Below are 15000 nucleotides of genomic sequence, written 5' to 3'. Positions count from 1 at the left end.
TCTTTTCGTTTCAGCGCTGAAGCTGCAAGGCTAATGTAGCTAACAAGTAACGGACAGCCAATAGCTTAGCATGGCGCTAACTGCAGGCCTCGGTCATCACACACTCTCCTCAAACTGTGTGCGGAGGTCCTCAGCGACTCTCTCAGACTCGACTGTGTGGTTTCTGACTCTGTACGACTCACTTCTACCCACAAACATGGACTAACGCACGCTAGCAAAGCTAAAAACATTAGCAGGAAGCCCGAATTCTGTCCGTACCTTCGTTTACGCAGCTCGGCTTTTAGAATAAGGAGGAAAACTGGGAAAAACCAGCTTTTTTTGAAGACTAAACAGAACAAGAACAGTGTGATCCGACACTACACGCTACTAATAATGAAAGAAACTAAGCAGCTACCAGTTAGCATGGCGCTAATTAGCCATCCAACCGGAGGTTGCTTTTAATTCCTCCCCGGAAGTACGACTTGATTTGTGTTAAGGGTGTTTTGGCTGGAAATAAGACGGATACACTGGGAATAATGATGCTTTTGGTTTACTTTTTTTTCCCTTTATTAAAGAGTCTGAATTTTGCGTTACCTCAACAAGGTGAAGGGCAGAGGATGAGAAAATCAGTTAACCGTGTTACAGAATGTGCTTATGTCTGAATTTCCAAGCGCGGATGGTTTTAGCCCGCAGTGTTAAGATAGTGGCTGATGAAGAACTGAAGTACCGTCGGTTTCTCAGCGGCCGTCGTTGGTTTTTTGTTGACACGCCCTCAACTGCGAAACTCAGGGCTCACTGAAAAATCCTAGTGAATACGGCATCGTGGTGGCGTTCATGTGCGCTCATCTCATAAAACCGATATTTCCGACTGGACTTGAAGGCAGCATTAAAACCGCTGGCTACTCCTCGGCTGGACACCGTTGCCCCGGTAACAAAACGCCGAGTCATGTTTAGAAAGAGCCCATGGCGCCGTCTGTGTTTTAATTGGTTAGGAGGTCAAAGAAGAAGTGCAGCGGCCTGTAAGTCTCACAGAGACACGAGCACGAGTGTTATGAATGCTGCCATCATTCAACAGCCACAAAGGACAGAAGCAGAAGGTCTGAGTGAAACAAATCAACACACAAACACAAAGTTAACACCAGATGGGGCCACACTTATAAAATTATACGGCTCACTTTAAATTTTAAGGGAGAGTTTAGTTGATTTTTCCAAATTTGATAAGCATTTGATGTAAACAGGGCCACTCTGAGTGGATTTGGTGTGGAATGGTTCACCGTAGAGACACGTCACCCACGCTGCTTTTCCATTCCTTACAAATACATGAAACTATGGTTAGACTATGGTTCTTATACAGTCAGTCACATATCTAGAACCTCCATAAGCACTAGAGTGACATTTCCTGACCGTAACTGGTTGATTCCTCTGTCTCTTCCTCACTATGCTGGTAGTTAATGTAACATGTAAGGCCTTCAGTCTAGCTCCTGAAGTCCTGACCAATGGGAGGGCAGCTTGGCTGTATCTACCCAGATACCACAGAGAGATCAATCCACACTGGATGATTTTCTCTTCAGCGTTTCCAGAATTGAAAGCCTTTTGAATATATTATCACTTTCACAAACCTTTGTACCTCTGAAATACGAATCTCTCAGGAGAAGGAAAAACATTCTTAACTGTAATATGTCTTAAAGAGGAATTCCACCAAATTTCATCTGTACGACGTAATCAGAGAGATTCAGGGTTTGGAGTGAAACGGTCCAGACGTCTTTACAGTGGTGGTGATGGGAACCAGGCGTCGCCATGACTACAACACAGATATAGACACTTTATTTACCACCCAGAACCACCAGAGAACCTACACGAGTCTTCTGAGCTTATATGGAATGTTGATGATGGAAAACAGTGGAAAATCTGGAATAATGAGTTTTCTTTGGGGACTATTTTGCCGCACAGCGCCCTGCATGTCTCCCTCCACCATGAATGGAGTTGAAGTTCTCTAAACTCTCATAAATCTTTAATGTGGTCTATATAAAAGCCCTTGAGCTGTACGCCAGCAAGGAGGAGCTACAAGGAGGGGTTTCTGATAAAGTGGCCAGTCCTTCTCAGATTTCTAGATCAGTCTTTCTTTGTCTACAATCACACTTTTCAGGTTAAAAAAAGCCAAAACTGACCCTTACAAATGGCGAGTTCACTAAGTGAGTGCACACAGTCCATAAACCTCCGTCAGACATCAGAGGACACGACCCTCAGACGTGCGGTTCACAGGGCAGGTGTGAACGCATCATCAAACAAGACGCTTACAGTTCATTTCCCAGACACAGTCTAAACCAGCTTTGTCCCTTCAGTGGGGATTTCCCAGTGAAAATCCCTCCTCAGTCTGAGCCTGAGCATAAACTGCAGCGTATAAAGTCAGAGCAGGCCCTGTAGATTATGTAACTCCATGCTAATCTGAGGCCGTAACTGGGTTTATGCGCATAAATTAGCATGTAATACGTTTCTCGCTTGGACGTGCGGTAAATCAAATGGACGTGGCAAAGCACGACCCCTCCAGAGACCACGCGGCCTGCCGGCTCAATTCATTACCGCATCCTAATCAGAACAACACGTTGCCGCGGTTTAGATTACTTTATCTCAGAAGGTCCCTGAGAGTGACGGAGTGGATTCTACCCTAAAAAAGATAAACGATCTAAAGGCAAAATACAAGCCAATATATCATCACCGCTACATCAAAACCCAACTTTTCCCTCTTGTTAGAAAACCATCTGAAAACACCAGCTGCCTTTTACACTGTGTGAACATCTCATGATGAAATGACCGACAGAAAGAGTCCAAAATGAGTTAATATATTAAACGGGAACAACAAATTCTAAATTACTGCATAATTAACCAGTTAAGATGTAAACAGAGCGGTTCTGAGCGGTTTGGTGTGAAACGCTCCGTTCTAGATAAACTTCCCGAGTCAGAACCGCTCACAGTGGTGGTGATGGGAACCAGACGTCCTCCTCTAAAGGCTCCTCACAGTGGTGGTGATAGGAACCAGACGTCCCTCTAAAAGCTCCTACAGAAAGTTCCTACATGAACTGGTTCTGAATTCACTGCCTGATGACTGAGACGCTGTTTTATGAGAGTTTAGAGAACTTCAACTCCATTCATGGTGGAGGGAGACATGCAGGGCGCTGTGCGGCAAAATAGTCCCCAAAGAAAACTCATTATTCCAGATTTTCCACTGTTTTCCATCATCAACATTCAAGCTCAGAAGACTCGTGTGGGTTCTCTGGTGGTTCTGGATGGTAAATAAAGTGTCTATATCTGTGTTGTAGTCATGGCGACGCCTGGTTCCCATCACCACCACTGTAAAGACGTCTGAACCGTTTCACACCAAACCCTCTGGATCTCTGATTACACCATAAACACTGAACTATGCAAAAGAGTTCATTTCTGGAAATGCACAACAGAAAATGATCCAATCAGGATCGTCCTCTCTATGGAGTAAAGAGCCGAGCTGCTCAGCCACTGGTCAGGACTTCAGGAGCTGGACTGAAGGCCTCACACGTTAGATTAACTACCAGCATCATTAGGAAGAGACAGAGGAATCAACCAGTCACGCTCTGATTTACAATAGAGGGACCGTAAAATGTGACTGTAGTCTATCTGGAGGTTCTGGATGCGCCACTGACTGTGAATACGAGCTGCAGTCTAAACAGGTTCCGGTTAGTTGTTAGAGATGGAAGGCGCGTGGTGTAGGATGGTTAATATTGTACTAGAAGTGGTTTTTTCTTGTTTCAAGCCATTTTACATTTATGGCCTGAACTGAAGGCACAGCTCTATCAGTCACAGCTAAATTAAAGATGAAAGACAAGGTGCTTTTAACTTTAATGTACATTTTTATATCATCTTTAACAACAACTACAACAGTTACAATGTTATAAGGTTAATACGACAATAATGAAACACACACACACACACACACACACACACACACACATTGGAACTATACAAATCTGCATTTTGCTGAACATACATGATAAACACGGACAGGCAAACCAGCAAAAGGCCGAAATCTCCACTGAACTGAATTCATGCATCCCAGATCCGGGAGGAAATGAGGGCATCTGCCTCAGACGCTCAGCGCTGACCATGATTAATACTGAGTCACTGGGCACGTACAGTACGGGCAGCTCTAGTTATTCATAATAAAACAGGCTGTGTGGCGAAGTGCATAAAAAAACAAGAGTCATGAAAATGAAGTGAAGCCTTTCTGAAGCCCTGATAAAAGCGCAGCTCCGCGTAACAGAGACACGCTGCAGGACAAACCACAGCCTGTCCACAACTGACCCAACGGCAGTGAAATCCACACACTAAAGCCATCACTTTCATCTTCTTCTCCTTTATTCCCAGCTGAGCCTCATCACGCCTCACGCTCACAGACGTGTGGACACACACCCACGCGCTAACTGCTGCCAGAACAACATGACTGGACTATGAGTGCGCAAGAAAACAGCGTCCATTTAAAGAGGCGTGCACAAAGATGAAAGGAGGAAATTCTTCGTTAGACAGAGATCTTGAGCCAGAATGACAGGAGAAGAGCTAAAGTAGAGCTGGGCGACAGCGACAGAGCTGGGCTGAACGACTAATATTGCCATTTAGATTATTTTCTATAAATTCAGGTTCAGACCCATTTTTTGTACCAAGGACACCAGAATATCCACTTTTTCTGGCTTGAGGCTCGAGCCCTAACGTAGTTAGCCAGAAAGAGAGTAAGTAGTGGTTGTGATGTCACAACACGTGGAGGTCTGGGTTCATCTCACTTCTACAGGCGGTGTGCAACTCTGTGTTCTCGGGTTAAAATTCCTGTCCATAAGACTGTAATAAAAAAACTGCAGCTCTCACGATTTGAAAACTGACCTCTCTTAAATTGCGATATTGCAATTCGATATAAAAACGACTGACCTGTCAGCCCGGCGATAATCTAACATCACAACACTTCAATACGTGTTCACGATACACAGCGTATCATCATATTCATCTTTTCTGACATCTGATTAACTGGGGAAAAAAACAGTGCCAAAATTAAAAATTACTATTAAAAAAAAAACTACAACACAACCAAAATGTGGTTTTCAAGGGTTCTTTAGTAAACAAAGTCTGTTTAGAACCATTCACACTCAAAGAAGCTTTTGCCTGCTGTGTCCTTCATAGAACCTTTTCAAAAAGAGCCTGAAGACAGCAGAACCCTTTTTGGTGCTATACAGAACCACCCTCAACACATGGTCCATCAATCTGAAGAACCATTTCACCATGCGAAGAATCATGTATGCATGCAAAAGGTTCTTTGAGTGTTCATGGTTCTAAACAAAACCACTGTCTTTACTAAAGAACCCTTGAAGAACCCTATTTTACACATGTATGAATATAACGATTTATATTCAACATTTCACCACACGAAACGCAATAAAACAGAACGGTCCTCTCTTTCTGATGACGCACGCAGTCACAAACGATCCCCACGGCTTGCTTATTAAAGCTTATAGGACATATTATGATGGAATTTATCACAATGACGACAAATATTGTAATATTACCCAACCCTAAACTAAAGGTCACTCCTATTGGACAACTCCCAACTGGGATTAAAGGAATAGTTCAGTATTTTTCGACCTAAAGTCTGCTGCACCTGTCGCATCGGGTCCATGACCAGTAATAATAAACAGCTCACTAAAAGACTTAAAACAGTCAAACAGCAGCTTCTTCAGGAAATTATTTTTCTCATTAACTGACTTTATGCTGCAGCTGCAATACAGATTAGGCTGGATTATGTCAGCGGTTCCCCTGACCTGCACATTTCGGTGCTCTCAAACATTATTAACAAGCTTTTCGTGATATTTCTTAAGGAGCGGCAACACAAACAGGCAGGACCAGGACTGAGCACCACTTCGTTGAATTATTCAGTTTACTCAGAAATCCTGCTTACAATAACATCACCCCCCAAGGGTGTCTCCAAAACGGCTACTTTAAAGGAGCAGGATAAAACACTCTTAATGTGTAATGAAAGTTAATGAAACCAGATTTTTTTCCCAAGAAATTATGGACCATTTCTATTAGCCCATCAACCATGAAACTCACTCCATAAAAAGCACACAAAACAAAGCAAAGGTCAACTGGAATTTTCAATTTATGCAAAAATAAAAACAACTAAAGTGGACAAAGGTTTTTGTGTCGCTGTGACAACACACATACGTCTGCTACAGATGGATTATAATCAATCAATCAATCAATCAATCAAGATTAGTCTTAAATCTAGTTCTCTCATTTGGATTTTGACCACTCAGATGTTTTCAGTTTTCACCACAACATCCAGCTACACAAGAAAAGTGCCCCTCCCAAATCAGCAGCGGAAACCACACCATCACATACAAACAGGTGTTCTTACCTGAGACTGCGATCCTCATGGAAGCCTCCAGTGGACGGTTGTTATCAAGTGCACGACTCAGCCGGATCTGCCCAGTCGTCTGGTTAAGGATCAGCAGATTCAGGTCATTTCCCGCCTCAAAGCTGTACCGCAGCTGGTCCGAAATGTCTGGATCGTGGGCAGGAATCTGCCCGATCACTCCCGTTGGGAAGCTGTTGGACCTATCCGTCACATAGTTGTTGAAGATGATCTGGAAGTTCTTGAGCACCGGCACATTGTCGTTCTTATCGATGAGCTTGATGTGGACAGTGGCTCGGCTGACCAAAGGAGCGGATGTGGCCTGGACTACGATTATGTACTCAGAACGTGTTTCATAGTCAAGGTCCATCAATGCTGTGAGCTCACCAGAGAAGATGTCCAGCTGGAACACCTCTGGGACATTGCCCTCAACAATCTGGTACATGATCTGGGCATTGCTACCTTCATCTGGGTCTGTGGCAGAAATGTGGGCAACTACCAGGCCTATGGGGCTATTCTCCTCCACATAGATATCAAACTCATCCTTCTCAAACACCGGCGGGTTGTCATTCACGTCCAGAATCGTGACCTGAATGTCTACAGATGTTTTGAGGGCAGGAACTCCCTTATCCACTGCGAAAGCCTGAAGGTTGTAGATGGGAGTGTTCTCACGGTCCAGGCGCCGCAGTGTTCGCACGATTCCTGATGTGGACTCAATAATAAAATCGCCATCGCCATCGTCGCCTCCCTGAAAGGTGTAGAAAACTCGGCCATTCAGGCCAGAATCCCGATCAGTGGCTGAAACCTGGACAACACTTGTGTAGATGGGTACGTCCTCCATAATTGAGCCCAGGTAATGATCTCGCAGGAAGCGGGGCGAGTTATCGTTCACATCGTTCACCAAGATCTCCAGGTAGGTGGTGTCAGATTTCTGGGGAATTCCGTTGTCGCGAGCTGTGATGGCGAGCGTGTAAGACACTTGATCTTCATAGTCCAGCTCCATCTGAGTCGTCACAGCTCCCGTATCGGGGTCTATGTTAAACTGAGGGATGCTGTCATCCATGAAATACGTGATCCTTGCGTTTTCTCCAGTGTCCTCATCTGTGGCGCTAATCACCACGACGGTGGTAGCCACGGGACGGTCCTCGTTGATGTTGACAGTGTAATGCGAACTTTGGAACACGGGCCGGTGAGTGTTGGCATCAGTGACGTTGACGTATACCTTGGCGGTGTCGAATCGTGTGCCGTCAGAGGCTGTGACGCTCAGCACATATTGCCGCTCCAGCTTGTAGTCGAGCGGGAGCGCTAGAGTGATTAGCCCACCGCCACTCTGACTTGTGATGGAGAAGCGGTTCCGGGTGTTCCCGCTGGAGATCTGGTACGTCACAACACTGTTAATGTCCTGGTCTACTGCGGACACAGTCACCACACTGGTACCTACTGCTGCATCCTCATTGAGACGCATGTAGTACGCCTTCTGTGTGAACTCAGGATTGTTGTCATTCACGTCCAGGATTGTCATGCTAATGCTAGCAGAGGATGACATGACGGGAATTCCGTGATCTCGGGCCTCTACTCCAAAGTTGTAGAAGTCCAGACTCTCTCTGTCCAGCTCGGCCGCCACTATAATCCACCCTGTGCTGTTGTTTACTGTGAACGGGAAGTTTGGTGTTGTTTCTGTGAGATGGTACTCCAGTCGGGAATTGTCACCAGAATCTGCATCTACGGCTTGAATGTGTATCACAGAATATCCAATCGGGACATTTTCTAGCACCGTAGCTTGGAACGGAGTGCTAACAAAAATCGGAGCATTGTCGTTGATGTCCTGCACTTGCACAGTTACCAAGCCAGAGATGTTGGACAGCGGTGGACGTCCACCGTCTTGAGCTCGGATGCGAAGTGTGTACTCCTTATTCATCTCGTAGTCCAGCTGACTCACAAGATCCATCTTCCCTGTTTGTGCGTCAATGTAAAACTGTCCTCTGGTGTTCCCGCTCATGATGCTGAAGTGAACAACCGCATTACTGCCTCGGTCCTGGTCAGTAGCAGTCACCTGTAGGATCTCAGTGTTGGGAGCCAAATCTTCTGGCACCTGCACAATGTAGCGCTTCTCGCTGAACTGCGGGGCGTTGTCGTTGTCATCTTCCACCACAATGTGCACAGTTGCCGTGGCGCTGCGAGGACCAGGAACACGCCCTTGGTCATTGGCTTCAACCAGTAGTATATAGGACTCCACCGTCTCACGGTCTACAGGTCCACGGGTCCGGATCACTCCAGATCGCGAGTCAATTTCAAACACGTCATTGGATCCATTGCTGTTGAGGATGCGGTAGAGGATGTTCCCGTTAATTGGGGCATCTCCATCGGTGGCCCGAACCGTCAGCACCTCGTAGCCGATCTCCAGGTTCTCCCGCACGCTCTCTTTGTAGTCCTGCTGCTCAAACACTGGGTCGTGGTCATTCGTGTCGCTGACAGTTATGGTCAGAGTTGCCATCGCACTCCGACGCGGCGTTCCGTGATCAACAGCCGTGACTCGGAACACATGGGTGTCCTTTGTTTCTCTGTCCAGCTCCTCGACTGTGGACACCAGGCCACTTTCAGTGTCCACAGCAAAGAGGTTATTTGAGCGGCTGTCGAACAGGGCCTCGATGAAGTAATCCAGCCTCCCTGCCTCACCCTCATCCGGGTCCATGGCTCTTAAAAGGACCACAGAAGTCCCGGCTGCTTTATTCTCCGGGACGGAAACCTGGTACATCGGTGGCTGAAACTGGGGGTTAGCATTCGCGCTCCTCTTCCTCCTGCTTAGCAGACCGGACTCTGAATCCTCGGCCGTTCTCCACAGCAGCTTTTCCAGGTAGCGCTGCCTGAAGGGTCCCTGACCCAAGTGCCAGCGCACATGCGTGGACCTTCTGCGCCCCCGGGCCACTTTTTCCATGCAGTGCAGGTCAAACTCCAGCAGTGAGCCATCCAGAAGACACAGCGGCGCCGAAACGACTAACCACTCCTCGGCGAAGGAAATTGCAGTTCCGGTAACGTTACAGGACAATCCGGGAGTCCTAGCGCCAGGCAACACCTCCTGCACGCGGAACAGTCCAGCGCCCACCTCCAGGCAGTCCACCTGCGGCCCAGGCGCTTGCAGCAAACTTACAACCTCCACATCCCATTTCTCTCTGCGCCGAGGTCCGCGCGCACAGCTTGACCCCCGAACGTGCACCAGGTACCGACTCACGACCAAGTGCCTGAACTTGACCCCAGTGACCCCGGCGGTCGTGCAATCCGCCACCGTGTGCACCGCAAACGGATTGGTCAGCAGCGATTCGCATCTCAGCGCGTCCGAGGTGGACGCAGTTCCAGCCGGCGCGTCGACGCGCAGGAAGTTCTGAGCGAACCTGGGCGAGATGACCTGCTCCAAGGTGCACGAGGCGCTCCCGTGCGCGCTCGTGATCACCGTGCCAGGTCGCGCGTCTTCACCCACGTGCACGACAAAGCCATGCAAAAGGGAAAAGCGCGAGAGAACCGCGAGAAACAAGCCCAACTTCATGCCTGGCATCTCTCCTCCTCCTCCTCCTCCTCCGGCTCCTCCGGCTCCTTCTGCTTTGTTTAGCTTCCCACTCACTTCCAGCCTCTCCTTCAAACTTTTCCTCTCCTCGCGCGTCTTTGTTGCTCAGGATCCATGCCCAGTCCTCCGCGCGCGCAGCTCCGCAGTCAATCCCGCACGACTTGGGAGACGGAAGGCAGCGCGAGCGCAGTCCGCTCGCCAAAACCTCCTCTCGCGCGCGCTCTCCTTCGCTCTCACACACGCACGCGCTGCTCGCTCCGCTCGGTCCGAGGCGCTCATTAAAATGGCTCCTACCAGCCCGCTGCGCTCATTTACATAAACCTGCTTCAGCACGGCGGGGAGGGCGGGGCCGAGAGTGGAGGGGCGGGGCAGCCTGGTTGGGGGTGGGGGGAGGATTACCCAGTTAGCTGGATAACTTAAGCCCAAAGTGAGCGCGCTCTCCATCAGCGCGCTGCTGTTGGACAGGGGAGCCCCACCATAGCTTCAACTGGTTCAGACGTAATCAGAGCGGCTCGGTTCTAGATAAACGTACCGAGTCAGAACCGCTCACAGTGGTGGTGATAGGAACCAGACGTCCCCCTCTAAAAGCTCCTCACAGTGGTGGTGATGGGAACCAGACGTCCCTCTAAAAGCTCCTACAGAAAGTTCCTACATGAACTGGTTCTGAATTCACTGCCTGATGACTGAGACGCTGTTTTATGAGAGTTTAGAGAACTTCAACTCCATTCATGGTGGAGGGAGACATGCAGGGCGCTGTGCGGCAAAATAGTCCCCAAAGAACTCATTATTCCAGATTTTCCACTATTTTCCATCATCAACATTCCATATAAGCTCAGAAGACTCGTGCAGGTTCTCTGGAGGTTCTGGATGGTAAATAAAGTGTCTATATCTGTGTTGTAGTCATGGCGACGCCTGGTTCCCATCACCACCACTGGAAAGACGTCTGAACCGCTTCACTACTGGATCTCTCCGATTACATGGGGGAATTTTGGAAAATCGGTGGAGTTCCCCTTTAAAAGAGAGCGGCAGGATCGGGGCCCTTTACAGAATGAACTGCAGTAATGAACCACAGAGCTCTATAACGCGCTTATAACAGTCTATAACCCTTCCCTGAGTTTCTGTTTCACCTCTACTTCGTCCTCATACACGGTCGCTGTGTCTGCTGCGCCTGTGGGGCTTTTAGGGCAGCACCGCTTTTACTGTTTCACCCCAAACAACAAGGAGGAAACGCCCGCTGAGTCTGCGGATCACACATCGATAAATGACGACACTTAATAAGCGGGAAACAAGTTCAATTCAAGCTTCAGCCAGTCCAATAGGACAGGAGCAAGGAGCGTTCCTATTGGCCAGTCCCCAACTTCGGTTTAAACAATTATAGTCCCTTTTTTACATGCAAAATTAAAGAAAGGCCTCATGTTTTACTCGAAATCTCGCGATCTGCAAAACATCGTCATCATTATCGCCGTCATTTACCGCGTAGTGTTTAAACAGCATTGAATTCCGCTGCTCGGCGCTCTGCTGCCCTCTGCTGGCCAGACCGCGTCAATGCAGGCGGCGCGGTGAACCCAGAGTCGTCTGTTCCATTATGATCTGTTCCTGCCTACTCCCTCCTCCCTACGCCCTCCTCCCTTCTCCCTCCTCCCTTCTCCCTACTCCCTCCTCCCTACGCCCTCCTCCCTATTCCCTCCTCCCTTCTCCCTACTCCCTATTCCCTCCTCCCTCCTCCATTCTCCCTACTCCCTATTCCCTCCTCCCTACTCCCTACGCCCTACACTGTATTGGGAAAAGAACACACTTCTGCTCTTTGTATTAGGTTTCATCTAAAACTGATTTAGAATTGTTGGTGCTTACGTCATAGGGGTGGGCAATATGGAAAAAATATGATTCTTTAAGACATTTTCAACGGTATACATCAGTATTTCTTTTTTTGGGGTATTTAATAAGTTGGAACAGATAAAATGCTCACATGTACACTCTAAAATACTCTAATCATAATACTGAAGGTTTATTAAAATGATTTTATTCAACTGTGCTGAAAATAAATCCTATTAACCAAGACTAATTACACACACTGTGTAATAAAACTGTAATAAGACATTTACAATACACTCAGAAAAGACTATCATAGCAATTTATCGCCATAAAGATAAAATATCATCATATTGCACAGCTCTGTCACAACATTTGGAGCTCCGCTCCATTGTAGTGATCATGCCTGCACCCTACTCCCTACGCTCCATTAAACATGATCATGCCTGCACCCTACTCCCTACGCTCCATTAAGTGATCATGCCTGCACCCTACTCCCTACGCTCCATTAAACATGATCATGTCTGCACCCTACTCCCTACGCTCCATTAAACATGATCATGCCTGCACCCTACTCCCTACGTTCCATAAGTGATCGTGCCTGCACCCTACTCCCTACGCTCCATAAGTGATCATGCCTGCACCCTACTCCCTACGCTCCATTAAGTGATCATGCCTGCACCCTACTCCCTACGCTCCATTAAACATGATCATGTCTGCACCCTACTCCCTACGCTCCATTAAACATGATCATGCCTGCACCCTACTCCCTACGCTCCATAAGTGATCGTGCCTGCACCCTACTCCCTACGCTCCATAAGTGATCATGCCTGCACCCTACTCCCTACGCTCCATAAGTGATCATGCCTGCACCCTACTCCCTACGCTCCATTAAACATGATCATGCCTGCACCCTACTCCCTACGCTCCATTAAACATGATCATGTCTGCACCCTACTCCCTACGCTCCATAAGTGATCGTGCCTGCACCCTACTCCCTACGCTCCATTAAACATGATCATGCCTGCACCCTACTCCCTACGCTCCATTAAACATGATCATGCCTGCACCCTACTCCCTACGTTCCATAAGTGATCGTGCCTGCACCCTACTCCCTACGCTCCATAAGTGATCGTGCCTGCACCCTACTCCCTACGCTCCATAAGTGATCGTGCCTGCACCCTACTCCCTACGCTCCATTAAACATGATCATGCCTGCACCCTACTCCCTACGCTCCATAAGTGATCGTGCCTGCACCCTACTCCCTACGCTCCATAAGTGATCATGCCTGCACCCTACTCCCTACGCTCCATTAAACATGATCATGCCTGCACCCTACTCCCTACGTTCCATTAAACATGATCATGCCTGCACCCTACTCCCTACGCTCCATTAAACATGATCATGCCTGCACCCTACTCCCTACGCTCCATTAAGTGATCATGCCTGCACCCTAGTCCCTACGCTCCATTAAGTGATCGTGCCTGCACCCTACTCCCTACGTTCCATTAAATGATCATGCCTGCACCCTACTCCCTACTCTCCATTAAGTGATCATGCCTGCACCCTACTCCCTACGCTCCATTAAGTGATCATGCCTGCACCCTAGTCCCTACGCTCCATTAAGTGATCGTGCCTGCACCCTACTCCCTATGTTCCATTTAGTGATCATACCTGCACCCTACTCCCTTCATTCCATTTAGTGATCATGCCTGCACCCTACTCCCTACGTTCCATTAAACATGATCATGCCTGCACCCTACTCCCTACGCTCCATTAAACATGATCATGCCTGCACCCTACTCCCTACGCTCCATTAAACATGATCATGCCTGCACCCTACTCCCTACGCTCCATTAAACATGATCATGCCTGCACCCTACTCCCTACGCTCCATTAAACATGATCATGCCTGCACCCTACTCCCTACGTTCCATTATGTGATCATGCCTGCACCCTACTCCCTACATTCCATTAAGTGATCATGCCTGCACCCTACTCCCTATGTTCCATTAAGTGATCATGCCTGCACCCTACTCCGTACGTTCCATTAAACATGATCATGCCTGCACCCTACTCCCTACGCTCCATTAAACATGATCATGCCTGCACCCTACTTCCTATGTTCCATTAAGTGATCATGCCTGCACCCTACTCCCTACGTTCCATTAAACATGATCATGCCTGCACCCTACTCCCTACGTTCCATTAAACATGATCATGCCTGCACCCTACTCCCTACGTTCCATTAAACATGATCATGCCTGCACCCTACTCCCTACGCTCCATTAAACATGATCATGCCTGCACCCTACTCCCTACGTTCCATTAAGTGATCATGCCTGCACCCTACTCCCTATGTTCCATTAAGTGATCATGCCTGCACCCTACTCCCTACGTTCCATTAAACATGATCATGCCTGCACCCTACTCCCAACGTTCCATTAAGTGATCATGCCTGCACTCTACTCCCTACATTCCATTTTAGTGATCATGCCTGCACTCTACTCCCTACGCTCCATAAGTGATTGTGCCTGCACCCTACTCCCTACGTTCCATTAAGTGATCGTGAGTGCACCCTACTCTCTACGTTCCATTAAGTGATCGTGAGTGCACCCTACTCCCTACGCTCCATAAGTGATCATGCCTGCACCCTACTCCCTACGCTCCATAAGTGATCGTGCCTGCACCCTACTCCCTACGTTCCATTAAGTGATCGTGAGTGCACCCTACTCCCTACGTTCCATTAAGTGATCGTGCCTGCACCCTACTCCCTACGCTCCATAAGTGATCGTGCCTGCACCCTACTCCCTACGCTCCATAAGTGATCATGCCTGCACCCTACTCCCTACGCTCCATTAAACATGATCATGCCTGCACCCTACTCCCTACGTTCCATTAAACATGATCATGCCTGCACCCTACTCCCTACGCTCCATTAAACATGATCATGCCTGCACCCTACTCCCTACGCTCCATTAAGTGATCATGCCTGCACCCTAGTCCCTACGCTCCATTAAGTGATCATGCCTGCACCCTACTCCCTACGTTCCATTAAATGATCATGCCTGCACCCTACTCCCTACTCTCCATTAAGTGATCATGCCTGCACCCTACTCCCTACGCTCCATTAAGTGATCATGCCTGCACCCTAGTCCCTACGCTCCATTAAGTGATCGTGCCTGCACCCTACTCCCTACGTTCCATTAAGTGATCATGCCTGCACCC

The 15000-nt window shown here is 48.2% G+C and overlaps 1 protein-coding gene across 4 annotated transcripts in view; it reads right to left on the bottom strand.

Annotated features, from left to right (window-relative positions):
- celsr2 (cadherin, EGF LAG seven-pass G-type receptor 2) overlaps window positions 1-10242 on the bottom strand; it is a 134006-nt gene extending 123764 nt beyond the window's left edge. For all 4 annotated transcript variants that reach the window (XM_037532528.1, XM_037532529.1, XM_037532530.1 and 1 more), the window contains exon 1: window positions 6407-10242. In XM_037532528.1, the coding sequence (XP_037388425.1) occupies window positions 6407-9953 (3547 nt within the window). In that variant the 5' untranslated portion in view covers window positions 9954-10242. The remainder of the gene's footprint in view (window positions 1-6406) is intronic.
- Window positions 10243-15000: the final 4758 nt, after the last annotated feature.

This window comes from Pygocentrus nattereri, chromosome 21 (genome assembly GCF_015220715.1).
Source record: "Pygocentrus nattereri isolate fPygNat1 chromosome 21, fPygNat1.pri, whole genome shotgun sequence".
In the NCBI taxonomy this organism is placed as follows: Eukaryota; Metazoa; Chordata; class Actinopteri; order Characiformes; family Serrasalmidae; genus Pygocentrus; species Pygocentrus nattereri.
This window is presented reverse-complemented; position numbering and strand designations above follow the sequence as displayed.